The sequence below is a fragment of the Mastigoproctus giganteus genome, chromosome 12 (assembly GCF_048544385.1).
Source record: "Mastigoproctus giganteus isolate SK-2022 chromosome 12, ASM4854438v1, whole genome shotgun sequence".
Lineage (NCBI taxonomy): Eukaryota > Metazoa > Arthropoda > Arachnida > Uropygi > Thelyphonidae > Mastigoproctus > Mastigoproctus giganteus.
In genome coordinates, this window is record NC_143586.1 from 178,713,890 (window position 1) to 178,729,275 (window position 15,386).

At 37.5% G+C, this 15,386-nt stretch overlaps 1 protein-coding gene across 2 annotated transcripts in view; it reads right to left on the minus strand.

Moving 5' to 3' along the window:
• The window catches only part of ptc (protein patched), a 396,675-nt gene that overhangs the window by 140,456 nt on the left and 240,833 nt on the right, over nucleotides 1–15,386 (minus strand). For both annotated transcript variants that reach the window (XM_090385655.1, XM_090385656.1), the window contains exon 15: nucleotides 6,419–6,606. In XM_090385655.1, coding sequence (XP_090241781.1) covers nucleotides 6,419–6,606 — 188 coding nt within the window. The remainder of the gene's footprint in view (nucleotides 1–6,418; nucleotides 6,607–15,386) is intronic.

Below are 15,386 nucleotides of genomic sequence, written 5' to 3' on the forward strand. Positions count from 1 at the left end.
AGAGAGAGAGAGTGGATGATTAATTTGCACCATGCCATGTTTTGTCAACATCTTCACAACAATTGTTACTAGAATCAGTTGCCTTTCTCTCGAAATTTCGGCCCACATAGGAAATGAGCTTCAATAGTCTTTGAAGCACCTGTCTCATGTGTGATTCAATAGTATGATTCACAAGGAATTTATATCCTTCAGGTACAAATTCCTTGTGAATTACAGCACTTGCCAAAAAATATGATCAGAATCACCTTGATCCTGGACTTCTGTAAAGGAAACTTCTTGGACCTTGGTGATATTTTGAAGTTCACTGCATGCTCTGATGATTTATCTCTGGGTGGTACTGAAACGCCCAACAGTTATCTCCAGTGACAATACAGTCAATGAAATCAGGATCGTCTCAACAAGACTGTATGACATCTTCGCATGAGGCTGTGTGGCACAAATTTGCATATGTTCCCTTTTACCTAAATCTTTGTGCAGAATTTGATGAATCATCTCAAACTCATCAGATATAATTCTAAAGGTCAAATGATGATCTCTTGTCATTTTCCCAACCTTTTGGAACTCTGTTATCATTTTGAGATGTTGATGGATGGCCACTTCTTGGGTCATCCTCAAGATTGCCATATTTGTCTTTGAACCACTTATACCATTCAAATGACTTAAGGTTTCATTACCATAAACAGTTTTTAATATTGCATACATTTCTGTTGCAAATTTTCCCAGTTTAAGCAATGTGGGAATTTTTTTTTTTTTTTTTTTTTTAAAATCAGCATAGCCTGCACTTGTAGGTAGAAGGAATATTTTGGAGAGTATTCATTTGAACAAAGGTGGTGCAAGGATTTTTGCCAGTATCATTGAGGATTCCTTAAGGGCACAGGGAAATTGGTAGCTTTTTTTTTTTTTATGAAAACCCCAACCACGAAAGGTATCAAAACCTATAGTACTTAGTACCGTGCATGGGTTGAAGGAGAAGTATGGAGGGAGGGGGATGCTGGAAACTTTGCTCTAGAGACTAAACATGGGTTTCACCACTTCAAGCCTCCAATGCAAAGTGGTGGTATTTCACCAGTTGATGAAAGTCATCTACCACCTACAGTGAAGAGAAGAGTAATATAGATCTGCATTTATCTGATGATATGGGTAAAAGTAATGCTTGCACTCATCTCAAGAATTCTTGATTGTTTTCACAAAGCCAATGTAGTAGTAGTGGCATGTGATGCAAGAAAGCAAGCATATGAGCTTATGCAGCATCAGCCAAAAAAAAAAAAAAAAAAAATTCGTTGGGAAGATGTTCAGATTGTAGGTTTTTTTTTTTTTTTTTTTTTTTTAAAGTTGTTGGCGCATTGGCTTCTGTGGTCATAATGCACCTCCAAGGTTTTTTGCACTACTCTGATACAAGCCCGAGGCGGGATTCAAACCTGCGACCTTTGGGTTGCTAGGCAGCACTTTACCCACCCGGCTAGCCCGGTCGGCTCTGAGTGTAGTAATGTTTCAAATGAGCAGGATGTGAAAGATAAGGAAACAAGCCTAAATAATTTAAGGAGTTTGTCGGGTAGTAAATTACAGAAGAATACTTTGTCTTATCTATGTTTACAGTAATATCAGTAGTGTTGTTAATAAAATGGCTGAATTTGAACTCTTGGTTAGAACATCTAATGGTGACATAACAGGGCTAACAGAAAGATGGAATGGGCAAGCAAACACAAATGTCTTACTTCAATTTCAATCTGCCCCAACATTGACTGGAATAAGTGGGAGGGAAACTTACACTGGAGAAAAAAATTGATTTAAATAAACTAGATTAGTATTTTTACCAGCCAGCATGTCAGAGATAATAATAGGAGTGAGAATATTCTTGACTTCATCATTACTCATGATTTAGATAACATAACAGGGGTTAAAGTACAAGAACCAATGGCAGGTAGTGATCATGCAATCATCAGTAGTAAGTTGAAGAAAGATGTTGGAGCAGTTAAAGGCATGGATTTTAATTTCAGAAGACGGGACTTTGATGGTTTAAGGGACTATATGGCATCTATTAATTGGGCAGATTGCAGAGTGAGGGTGAATATACGAACTATGGAATACCTTTAAAGCAAAAATCGTTAAAGTCATGAAAGCACAAAATATTAAAAAAACATTGTAGGAGGAGGAGGATCCCAAAATGGATAAATGCAGAGCTGGCCAGTCAAATAGAGCAGAAAAAGATAGCATAGGATAGTACTGAAGCCTAAAATATCTATAAGTGGATTTGTAATAGTACCACATATAAAGTTAGAGACCAAGGCTGCATATGAGAAAGCACTAGCCAAGAGAGCAAAGAATGGGGACAAGGAATTTTTAATATTAGTAATAGTCACATGGTGCAAGGAAGCCTATGGATTATGGCGCACCAGCAAAAAAAAAAAAAAAAAAGAGAGAGAAGGAAATAGACAATTATGCATTTTCCTCCTCCTGTAGGTAACTGTCCAGTTGACCTTTGAATTTCCCCAAACTGTCAACCTCTACCACCCATGTAGGTAACTTATTCCAGTAATTTATAACTGGCTGGTGAAAATAAAACTTCTCCCGTCTAAACTTCTCCCCCCCCTGTAACTTGAATTTGTGGCCCTTAGTTCTAGAATCATTTATAACCGTGAAAATTTCATCCTCATTCATTTTACTTATGCCTCTGAGTCTTAAACACCTCAATCAAATCTCCTCTACTGTGCCTAGTTTCTAAGCTCAGCAACCCACATATTCGAAGTCTTCGGACCCTTACAAGAAGCTCAATGTTTTTCTTTAGGTGCATTCACCATACATGTGGTCTAACAATAGCCTTATATAATGGAATTATGATGTCCTTCTCTCTACTAGCAAACATTCGATAAATCATTGATAAGACACCATGAGCCTTTCTTGCAACCTGTCTACAATGCTCGGAGAACTTCATGTTTGACCATATCATAACACCCAAGTCCTTTTCTTCAACTACTGGCTTTAGTTCAACTCCACCAAATGTATCAGTTATTTTGGGGTTACTGTTCTCCAGGTGTAATACCTTACATTTTCCTGGATTAAAGTATAGCTGCCATATTTCTGACCATCCTCTCTGAAGAAGCTCTGCTTGAAAGTGATCATTAACTATTCTACCAATCTTTACATCCACAAATTTAGATATCATGCCCTCAACCCCTTCAACGATGTCATTTATGAAAATCAAAAACAACAGTGGTCCTAAGTGATCTTTGGGGAACCCTACTTCTTATATCATCACAATCTGAGGAATAACTATTTATCACAACCCTCTGCCTCCTGCCCTGAAGGCATCCTACCATCTATCTACAGATTTTTCCTGTGATTCTAACCTATTCCAATTAATAAAGTAATCACTCATGTGGAACTGAGTCAACTGCTTTGCTGAAATCCAAATAAACAATGTCGAAATTATTCTCTAAGTCCAGCTCTTGAGTGACGCTCTCAAAATAGCTAACCAGATTAGTTAAGCATGATTTTCCCTTTACAAAACCATGCTGAGTATCCGTCAGAATTCCATTTCTATCTAAATGATCAATCTTCAGTAGTAGGGAAAATCATGGAGATTTTCCCTACTACTGAAGTTAGACAAACCAGCCGGTAATTTCCCACTACACTCTTAGAACCACTCTTATGTATTGGAGATACATTGGCACTTTTCTAATCCAATCATTCTTGAGTCCAGTGATGCACTCAAAATTAGCCTCAATGGTTCAATGCACTCACTTGCTGCCTCCCTTAAGATTATAGGTATATGCCATCAACTCCAGGGGCCTTACTGGCCTGTAGATTCAAAAGTTTTTTCATTAAGTAAACATGTGAAATTTCAACATCATTAATTACATTTTTTTTCAACTTCACTCCTATAATTTCTCATTGACAAAGGGTTTTTCTTCTGTAAATATCTATGCAAAGTAACTGTTGAGGTCATCTGCAACATCGGCTGGGGTATGGAAGTGGGTAATACAATCTCACGTCCATTACATAAGGATCCGATCTGGTCTGTCCTCTTCTTTGCATTTATATATGTGAAGAATACCTTATCCTCACTCTTTGCTCTCTTTGACAGCATAACCTTTTCTGTGGCACTATTACAAATTACTTTGTAGCTCTTATAGGCTTCAGTACTTCTTACTGCTCTAACTTTTCCATGCCATCTTTTTCTGCTCAGGTAATCAGGCAACTTCCTTATTCATCCAACTTGGAATCTTCCTCGTGGAGTATTTTTTTTTTTTTTTTTTTTTTATAGTATATACACATTCAAGATGTTTCTGATTAATGTTTTAAAAGGTATAACATAATTCAATTGTATTTTCTCTCTGTGCTCTCTCTAATCTCTAGCAGTTAAGAGGCCATGTAGCACCTTAAGGCATCGCAATTTCCTTTTCTGAAATTATAACCCATTCCTTTGCCTTTGACTACTGCTACCCCCCCCCCCCTCTCTCTCTCTCTCTCTCTCTCTCTCTCACACATTCACTGTAGATGTGAATATAAGGAAGAAAAGTGAATCAGAGTGGACCCTCGCACACTAGGTTGTCTTAGACAACCCAGCTGATATTGCGATTGAATAGGTACTTTGCACCTGTCTTTACTGAAGAGAGACCCTTCACGTTGAGAAGAGGCTATGCAAATAAGGCTGAATCATATGAAATTTGGGATTTTAAAATTATAGATGACTGTTTATTATACTTAAGCTTTCAAGCATAAACGTAAGTAATGCTCCTGGAGTTGATGGCATATACCCAGCAATTTTGAGGGAGGTTGCCAGGGAATGTATTGAACCACTGAAGTTAATTATGAGGGACACGGAAGAGATCTCTTTGGATTGGAGAAGTGCCAATGTAGCACCAATACATAAAGGCAGTTCTAAGAGTAAAGTAGGTAACTACATACACACTGGTTAGTCTGACTTCAGTGGTAGGAAAAAAAATCTTAGAAACAATGAATAAGATTGCAATCCAGGAACATTTAGTTAGATATTGCATTCTGAATAACAAACAGCATGGTTTTGTTAAAGGGAAAATCATGTTTAACTTAGTAAGCTATTTTGACACAGTTACTCAAGAGCTAGATATAGGGAACAGTTTCAACACTGTTTATTTGGTTTTAGCAAGGCATTTTACTTGGTCCCTCATGAGAGGTTGTTGTATAAGCTGGAACATGATGGGATTACTGGAAAAATTCTAAGATGGACTGCTGGGTGGCTGCAGGGCAGAAGGTAGATGGTTCTGATTAATGGATATTCTTCAGACTTGTGTAAAGTTAGAAGTGTGATCCCCCAGGGATCAGTTCTTGGACCACTGTTGTTTCTGATTTTCATAAATGGCATCAACAATGAGATAGAAGGTTTGATGTCAAAATTTGCAGACGTAAAGATTCGTAGAGTAATTAATGATCAGTACCAAGCAGAGCTCCTTCAGGATGACTTAAACAGGTTGCAAGAATGGTCAGAAAAGTGGCATGTTTTAATGCAGTAAAATGCAAGGTCTTACATGTGGGGAATAGCAAACTGAAAATAAATTATACACTGGGTTGAATTAAAAACAGTAGAGGAAGAAAGGATCTGGGAGTTATATGGGAATATACAAGTTTTCTGAGCAGTGTAAACAGACAGCCAGGAAAGCCCATGGTGTTGTATCAACAATGTATTGAACATTATTCTGTAAAGATATGGAAGTCATAGTCCCACTGCATAAGGCAATTGTTAGACCACATTTGGAATACTGTGTTGAAGTATAGACTTCATCTGTAAAAAAAAAAAAAAAAAAAAAAAAAAAAAAAGATATTGAGCTTCTTAAAAGGGTCCAAAGACTGGCAACTCACATGAACAAAGTCTCCAAATTTGTGTGTTACAGTGCTTGGCAACCAGGCATCTCAGAGGTGAGCTGATCAAGGTTTATAAGGAGCTGAGAGTTTAATCAAATGAACAAAGGCAAAATTTTCACTGTTATAGAGAATTCCAGACCTCTGAATTCTTTATAACTGTGAAAACAAATTAAAGGGAAGACTAGATTGCAAGAAGTTTTTTTTTTAGACAGCAAGTTGTTGATCGCTGGAACAGGTTGCCTTCAGTGGTAGTTGAGGCTGACAGTTTGAATAAATTCAAAGGTCAACAGGATATTTTTACCTATGTGAGGAGGGAAGCAAATAATTTGTATTTTCTTATCTACTCATTTTTCCCCTCTCAGCCAGTACAGCAAATGCACTCTGGCTTTCTTGCACTCTATGGCTATTACTATTTTGCATCACATCCATTATTTACTGTGGTGGTTAATAATAATATATCTCTTAAATATTTTTTGTATATCTAAGGAAGACTAAATGAATTTCAATAAAGTAGTTAATTAAATCATGTATACATGTAAAATTCATTGAATTTCCATGTTATTAAAGGCATTCTTACCTTAGCTGGTGTTCTTTGTAACAAAGGAACATAATAATATATAACAAACCACGATAATGACCATTTACAGCACTGTCTCTTGGTTTGAACACATGCTTCAACACATTTTTGTTTGAAACTACTTCTTTGAGTAATTAATTCCTTTGTTGAAGAAGAATTTGTAACAGAAAGGTTTTCCACAGAAGGGGCTGTAAAGATAGTTTTCATTTGAAATAAAAATAAGGACAAAGCAATACACTTTGTTACAGAGATTAATTAAGGCTGGCCAAAATTATTTTACAGGAGAAGAAAAGCCATAAATATATAAATTAAGAAATATTCTGTATAAATTTATAGCTAAAAAAATGTTTAGCTATGGATACATAAAACATATGGATCCAAGTATAAACACAGAAGGCAATCCCTCTGTGTTTATACTAATTCTTCTCCTTGTACGCTCTGAAGTATTCTTTTCTGAACTCTCTGAAGCACTTTTTCCTTCACTTCCAGAGTACTAACTGATCTTGGCCTCCCCTCACTCCTCTGGAATGAAAATGTCCACGCTTTCTAAGGCACTTATAGATCCTAGGAAAAGCATGGCTGTCTGGTGTCTTCGATTGGGAAAAGCTTCAGTACAGATATACAGCCTTCAACACATGAGCTTTACCATACATGTGTAAATGCCATCCACGTGAATCAAACTACAATAATTGTTAACAGAAGACAACCTATGAGACACTTGATCTGTGGCGAATGTGAAATGCTGGCAACAAACCTTGTATTACTGGCTCCTTTATCAGCAGAAGGCGGAGGAAGAGGTCACAATACCAATACTGTGTGATGTGCATACAATAGCATTGGGTCGATTACCCCTGCATGCTTACCTGTTCAGTGTTTTGTTTGAAATCACACTCTTCAAGTGCATTTAAACTAAGAACCACATGTGTATGTGCTTTTTCATGCTCTTGTGTGAAAACTTCTGTGTAACCAATGCTTATCAAAAAATGAGTTTATCTTAGCAATGGTTGATTGGCAGACCCACGTTTTCTGAGAATTTTTGCTTATTTTTAAGTTTTCTTTTCAGCCTGAAAATATTTACCATAATTTTTTTTAACACTTGTGTGTACACACACACACGGTACAACTCAATATAACATAGTACTTCTACAACACGGTTTTGCTCTAACACGATTGATAAATTGCAGAAATCCTCGCACAACACAGTATTTATATAACACGGTTAGAGAATTTCAGTAAGCCTCGCATAACAGGGTATTTTTGAGCTTTTGTGCGGGGAAAACCCTGCTATTATGTTGGATGTAATTTTTCAACATTTCTACTCTTTCTGAATCCCCGCTGTTGACTTGCTAGTGAAAAAAAAAAAAAATTGAGAAATTCCTGTATTTTATTTTGTTGGGAAATCCCCATGTTATGTTCTGTGCTATTGAACTTGTGGAAAAATCTAGATTTCAAAGATTGATTACTATTGGTTAGCCATCCAAAAGATTTAAGTCATCCAAACGTTGAAGTTTTGTTCCTATCACCACAGTTGCACTAGGTTAATACAACTTCTTTCATTCAGCCATTAGATCAAGGCATTATATATACACCTTTAAATCTCATTACATCAGAAGATCGTTACAATGGATTTTGGAAAAAAATGATTCCGAATCTGTTGAATTGCTTCAACAGATTCCGGGGCATGGAAACTGTTCTCAATTGTGGACTGTATCAGAATGATAGCTTTATTGCTGAAAGAAGTAAAACTGTCAAATGTTAAATGAGTGTGGAAAAATATATGGCCACAATCAGTTAATTCAGGAAATATGGTTGAACCAGCAGAAAACAGAATTGGTGCGGTTTCAGAACTTGTTACGTCGGTAGGGATGAAAGGTTTTGATGATATGACTACTGAAGCCCTTGTGGGTAGCACAGTTGATAGAATTGCCCTCCTCCCCACACCAGGTGGAAGAGTCCAGAGTTCGAATCTTGTTGATAATGGGAGGAATTTTTATGGGTCTTTTTTACAATGGGCTGAGTTAGTCAGGCTCAGGCAAGGGTAGCATGGTTTCTACATCAGCATGTTCGTGATGCAACAAGAGGGAGCAATACTCTTGATCTGATTATCAGTAGTGATTCTTCATGCATTAAGAATCTGCAGATAAATGAACCACTAGGTGGCAGTGATCACAGTGTGCTGAAGTGGGATTTACTCAAAGAGATAACTACCATTAGGGGTAAAGGGAAGGGTTATTGCTTCCGTAAAGGCGACTACGATGGACTGAGACAGTATTTAAATTCTATACAGTGGGACCAACTGATGATGTTACCAACAGCAAATTCAAAATGGGAAGCATTCAAAGAACTTATCTTGGAAGCTACTAGGCTTTACATACCAACTAAGAAATATTGTTCAAGGTTTAGGCCAAAATGGATGTCAGATGAACTAATGAGGCATATGGCAGAGAAGAAAAATGCATGGGATACTTACAAATTAACACATGATACAGAAGCTTATGATAGATACAAGTTGATATGCAACCAAGTTACAAAGGAGGTTAGGCAGGCGAAGGCAGATTACGAGAAATCCTTGGCAAGGGATGCAAAGAAAAACATCAAAGAGTTCTTTACTTATGTAAACTCTAAAAGGAAGGGGATGAATCAGATTGGTCCACTTGATATTAATGGGTCAACTGTTGATGATCCTGCTCAGGTAGCTAACAAACTAAATGAATATTTTGCATCGACATTCACACATGAGGAGTTATTCAGCGAGGGGAATGCCAGAGGTGTATTCAACTCTAGCAGTAAGCTACAGAATCTTGAAATAACTGGGAGTAAAGTGGAGGAGAAACTGTTGAAGATAAACACAAGAAAGGCACCCGGGGTGGATGGGATCTATCCAGCAAAGGAAGTAAGCAAACCCTTAGCCATAATTATGAGAGCTTCCTTGGACTCAGGGGAGGTACCCATAGACTGGAAATGTGCAAATGTGACCCCAATTCACAAAGGAGGATCAAAGGCTGACACAAGTAATTATAGACCTGTGAGCTTAACTTCTGTTCCAGGAAAAGTAATGGAGGCACTGGTGAAAGAAGCACTGCAGGATCATTTAGACAAGACTTCGGTTATAGCTCAGACACAGCATGGTTTTGTTAAGAGGAAGTCTTGCCTGACCAACTTGATTGGATACTATGATGCAGTCACAAAAGAACTGGATGCAGGGAATAACTTTGATATTATATACTTGGATCTTAGAAAGGCTTTTGATCCTGTTGCACATGGAAGACTGCTACACAAATTGGAGCAGTGTGACATTGGAGGCAAATTGCTGCTATGGATAAAGGGGTGGTTGAGGGGGAGAAGACAGAGTGGTAATCAATGGACACTGCTCATCGTGGACTTATGTTATTAGTGGAGTCCCTCAGGGCTCAGTGTTGGGTCCATTATTGTTTTCTGTATTTATAAATGATATTGATGATGGTATATCGGGCTTAATGTCCAAGTTTGCAGACGATACAAAGGTTGGCAGGGTTGTCAAGGACACTACTGACCTATGCTGCTGCAACAGGATCTGGAAAGGTTGAGCAGATGGGCTGAGAGGTGGCAAATGAGGTTTAACATTGACAAATGTATAAAGTACTACACATGGGAAACAGCAACCCCAGAGCAACATATCAACTCTGTGGTACTACACTGGCAGTGGTAGAGAATGAAAGGGACTTGGGGGTGGTTGTGCAGGCAGATATGAAGTTCTCTGAGCAGTGCAGACGGGCTGCAAGAGTAGCTCATGGAGTATTGTCAATGATATACAGGAATTTTTCCAGCAGGGATAAGGAGGTGATTATTCCCTTGTATAAGGCAATGGTCAGGCCACACCTAGAGTACTGTATACAGGCCTGGAGGCCTCATTTCAAGAAGGATGTAGAGCTGCTGGAACGAGTACAGAGAAGGGCAACAAGAATAGTGAATGGAACAAAGGGGTGCTCTTACAAAGAAAGGCTTAAGTTTTGCAAATTACAGCGTCTGGAGACTAGGCACCAGCGAGGTGATCTGATAGAGGTGTATAAAGCCTTGAATGGTTTGAGCATGCTCAATGCTCATGGGATTCTTCCTCTAGCTCAGAATAATCACCTGAGAGGGCATAAATTCAAATTGAGGAAAGACAAATGTAGGATAGACGTGCGGAAATTTGCCTTTAGCCAGCGGGTGGTTGATTGGTGGAACAGACTTCCATCCCTTGTAGTGGAAGTTGATAGCCTAAATAAGTTTAAGGCTCAGCTGGACAGGTATTTTGAACAAACAAAGGGGTGAAGTGGAAGTGGTTTTTTTTTTTTTTTTTTTTTTTGGCTGATGCTGCATAAGCTTGCTTTCTTGCATCAAATGCCTCTACTAATGCTAATGCTAAAAAAATGTGAATTTTAAAGTGCCGTGAATGTTTTTTTTTTTTTTTTTTAATGGTGGAAAACGTTCACGGCACTTTAAAATTCACATTTTTTTAGCATTAGCATTAGTTGAGGCATTTGATGCAAGAAAGCAAGCTTATGCAGCATCAGCCAAAAAAAAAAAAAAAAACATCGGCGTGGCTAAAATAATCTTGCCCGGTCCACAGAGTACTACTGGAGTGGTCAAAACAGCGCTCAATGGGTGGGGGTTGGGGGAAGAGGGGTTACAATCGCGAGCGTGGATGTTTCTCGCTAATACTTGTTCAGTATGTGTAATGCGCTTGTCATGGACGGTTTCGTTTCTTGCTTTTAATTGATATGTTTACAAAAGTGAAAACCTACTGTTTTGCAGTGTGTTGGTGTAAAGAGACTTTTTCATGCATGCTAACGTTAAAAGAAAGTGACTTTATTGTGGACAAGTTCTTTTCTAATCCTACAAAAATATGGCTACGAATAACAAGGGAATTGTGAAAAGATCAAAGAAGGTGATGACATTAGCGAGTAAAATTGAATTATTAGACAAAATTTTTAATGGTGAAAGTGTCTCGTCTGTGGCAAAACATCATAAAAATCAATGAATCAACAAGTGCGATCAATCAAGAAATCAGAAGAAAAAATCCGCCATAGTGTCCATGAAAATGCACTAATTGCTTCAAAAATTTGCTCTGTAACTCGTGATGTTAAATTAGAAAAAAATGGAAAAGACTTTAAATCTGTGGATAGAAGACCGAACTCAAAATAAAATCCCGTTAAGTTCACTCATCATTCGTGAAAAGGCAAAAACACCTTTATCAACACTTTAGCGAAACTGCTGATAGCACTGGCAGGATAAGTTTTTTAGCCAGCAAAGGCTGGTTTAAAAGATTTAAAAATCAATATGGCCTTCATAACGTGAGACTTGTAGGCGAGTCTACATCAGCAGATTTCGTGGCTGCAGAACGTTTCCCGACTGAACTAAAAAAATTAATTACAGACAAAGGAAGACGAAACTGGGTTGTTTTGGAAGAGAATGCCAGCCAGAACATATTTAACACAAAATGAAAAATCTGCTCCTGGATTCAAAGCTTCCAAACATAGGCTTACTCTTGTTTTGTGCAAACGCTGGTGGACACATGATCAAACCGATGCTCGTGTATAAATTGCAGAATCCACATGCTTTGAAGGAAAAGAATAAAAGGTCATCTTCCAGTTTATTGGAAATCCAATAAAAAAGCCTGAGTAACAACTACACCTGTCAGAGTGGTTTAATGATAGCTTTGTGCGAGAGGTGGAAAGTTACTCAGCTTCAAAATCTTTGCCTTTCAAAGTTCTGCTTCTTATTGATAACACGCCAGGACATCCAAGCAGTCTAGAATTTGACCACCCAAATGTTGAAATTGTGTTTTTGCCACCCAACACCACATCACTTTTACAACTGCTAGACCAAGGTGTGATTTCTGCATTTAAGTCCTACTATGTCAAGAGAACTTTTACTGGCTCAATTGAAAAAAAATGGAAAGTGAGTCAGACTTAACTGTAAGCCAAAGTTGGAAAAATTATAACATTGCAGATTGCCTGATCAACATCAAGACATCAGTTGATGAGATAAGTGCATCTAAATTAAAGCGTGTTGGCAAAAATTGTGGCCAGAAGTGGTTGTTGCTAAAACAATCCCTAATGTGAATGAACTGGTATTGCCGATATTGTAGAAATCACACAGGGAATAGAAGGCGGGGGGCTTTGAAAACATCAATGCAACAGACATTGAGGAACTTATTGAGACTCATGCAGATGAACTTACAATAGAAGAATTGGATGAATTAGTAACAAGGTCAAATGAAAACCAAAATGATCCTGAGGAGGAAGATCTCAATATTGTTAGATCAGAGTTAAATAGTAAATCATTAAAGGAAATCTTTAGCCTCTCCATACAACTTTCAGAAAAGGTGGTGGAAACGGATCCTAATTTGGAAAGAAGCATCAAGTTTAAACAAGACCTAGAACAATTATTCTTGCCTTATGGGGAAATTCAAAAGGAGCTCAATAAGAAAAAAAAAAAATGAAGAAACAAACTTCGATTATGAGTTATTTTTCGCCCAGCAACCCATGTTCTCGAAAAGTTTGTTTAAAATGTCTAATAATTATTACTTTTAATAAATTGTTTCTTGTTTTCATTTCGATTCCTTATGCTTGTATTTTACTATGTACTGTCTATGTTTGTCTACGTACATAGTCATTATGTAGGTAAATACACAATACGTACAGACAAAATTTTAGGCTTAGTTTTTGTTATATATTTCATACTTTGGAACAGAACCCTTTTATTACTATGGGCACCATAACTCAGTATTCGCAGCATTTCTCAGGAACGTAATCCCCACGAATAGCAGGGGGTTACGGTACAGTTTATTTATTCAGTAGAAGAAAAGTGAAATGCCAAAAAAGCAACAAAAATGAAATTAGCACGTTATAATACAGTATAGATAAAGTAGTCCCAACACACAATGTAATTTATATAGGTAAAATTATTTTTACCTAAATTAAGTATAGAGTTGGGATAAAAATGGTTAATATCAATATGTTTAATATAAATATGTGGAATTTAGTGTAGGATTCAATTCTGTATAGACAGGAAATCAATGTATTTTAAAAAATAGATTTAGAACAAGCAAATGGTATAAGGGTGAGGTATTAAATTGAGAATGGGGAAGGGGGAAAAGGAGTACTTTAAATAAAGACTAAAAATAGCAATAGAAGTAGGACAGTAGGAATTCGTGTCACCCTCATATTACACTAATAGTTTAATGAACGGAAAGAACTTTAGAATCAGACAGCAGAAAGATAAAAAGCACAGAAAACGTTATTAAATAACACTAAGCTTGCTGGGGTTGTGAAGCCCAACCTTATAACAAGAGCTCTGGCATTTGCAAGCATTAGTATAAAAGGGAGCTAATACCAAATGCTTGTACTGGAAGGAAAAACGTGTCAAAATATGCCGAGAAACGAATCTAAAATGAAACCGAAAGTATGATAAGACAGTGAAAGTGTACGATACCTATGGTATTTCAAGAAATGCAAAGTGAAAATGAACTGATGGGAAAAATGCTTGTTCTAAATCTATTTTTTAAAATATATTGATTTCCTATCTATACAAAATTAAATCCTACACTAAATTCTATATACAGCTGTTTTGCTAACCCTGGACCTTGAGGTCATCAGATGCGGGTTGCTATATCACCTCTCTAAGGGCAAAGCAGTATTAATCATGGATTACACAACAGACACAGCTAACGCAGAGAAAAAACGCCTAGCCCACTACCTACAACAAACCTGGCAATCCAGATGGACCAACTCCTCTAAAGGAGAGATTACAAGAAAGTTCATTCCTGACACTACTAGGGTTTATCTGGAAATGGTTGTCTCCCAGCCTCCATGCCACGTTCTTAACTGGCCATGGACCCATCAAAGGGAAGTTACAGGCACTAGGCATTATTGATGACCCCCTATGCCACTGTGGTTCCTCCGAAATCTGGATCCACTTAATGTATGACTGTGAGCTCATGAGGACTTAAGATGGACTCTCTTCGCCAAAATCCACTATCTTCCAAGAGACAGTGAACACCACGTCCTTGATAAAGCCAAAAAGAACTAACTTTTTTATAAACTTAAAAGAACTAACTTTCAAACTAATAATAAGAGTGGTTTCTTTAAAGGAGAATGCTTAGAAATCATTTATACACAGAAACATTTGGCACCCAGTGCCATGCTACTTTGTGCTCTATTTTGGATTTCTGTATTGATTTCTCTTTCTTCAAAGGGCATATTCTCTAAAGAAGGTAGGATCATTCTTACAGCATCTGGGTTCTAATACTGCACATTCTGATCATTATCCTCATTCGATCCACACTTGACAAAAGTAGATTGCTCGGTAGATGGTCTAGGAGTGGCTGAAAGTTTGACATCTAAATTTGGTATGTATGGTCTTATATGATACAATAAATATCCAGCCTTGACACTAATAGGGACCTGTGGTGTACTGAATGTTAATATAATGGTTCACATGGGAGGGAGCATTTTTCATTCCTATTATCTTCTGTTCTTTCAGTTCTAATATTTCATCTTCTGGGAGATCAAGAAGGTTTTATTCTGAGATCACATCTTTTAATGTACTGAGCGTTCTGTGCAGGGTGACATTAACTGGGAGTCCTCCAAAACTTTCATATATCTTGGAATGTTTCAGACAAGTTGTTTCAACCAATACGTCTTCTGATCTAAGTCTTTTGATTGACTCAGGAGATCCAGTTATTTCCTTTCACTAGATCTCAGTTTTCAGGATTAGAAATGGTGGAATCTCACTGGTAGAATGGATTATGCAAAAGTTGGAGTAGGATGTGCACATATACTTATCAGTTTTTTTTTTTTTTTTTTTGCCTTTTAGCAGTAATTGCACCGTGACTGTCTTCATTTTTTCTTTTTGTTTGGGGGCAACTACAGGATAGTTAGTTAGGGTTAGTCAATGTTTGCTCTTTTTGGACCTGTAAGGGTGACTCCCCCCAGGCAGAGGG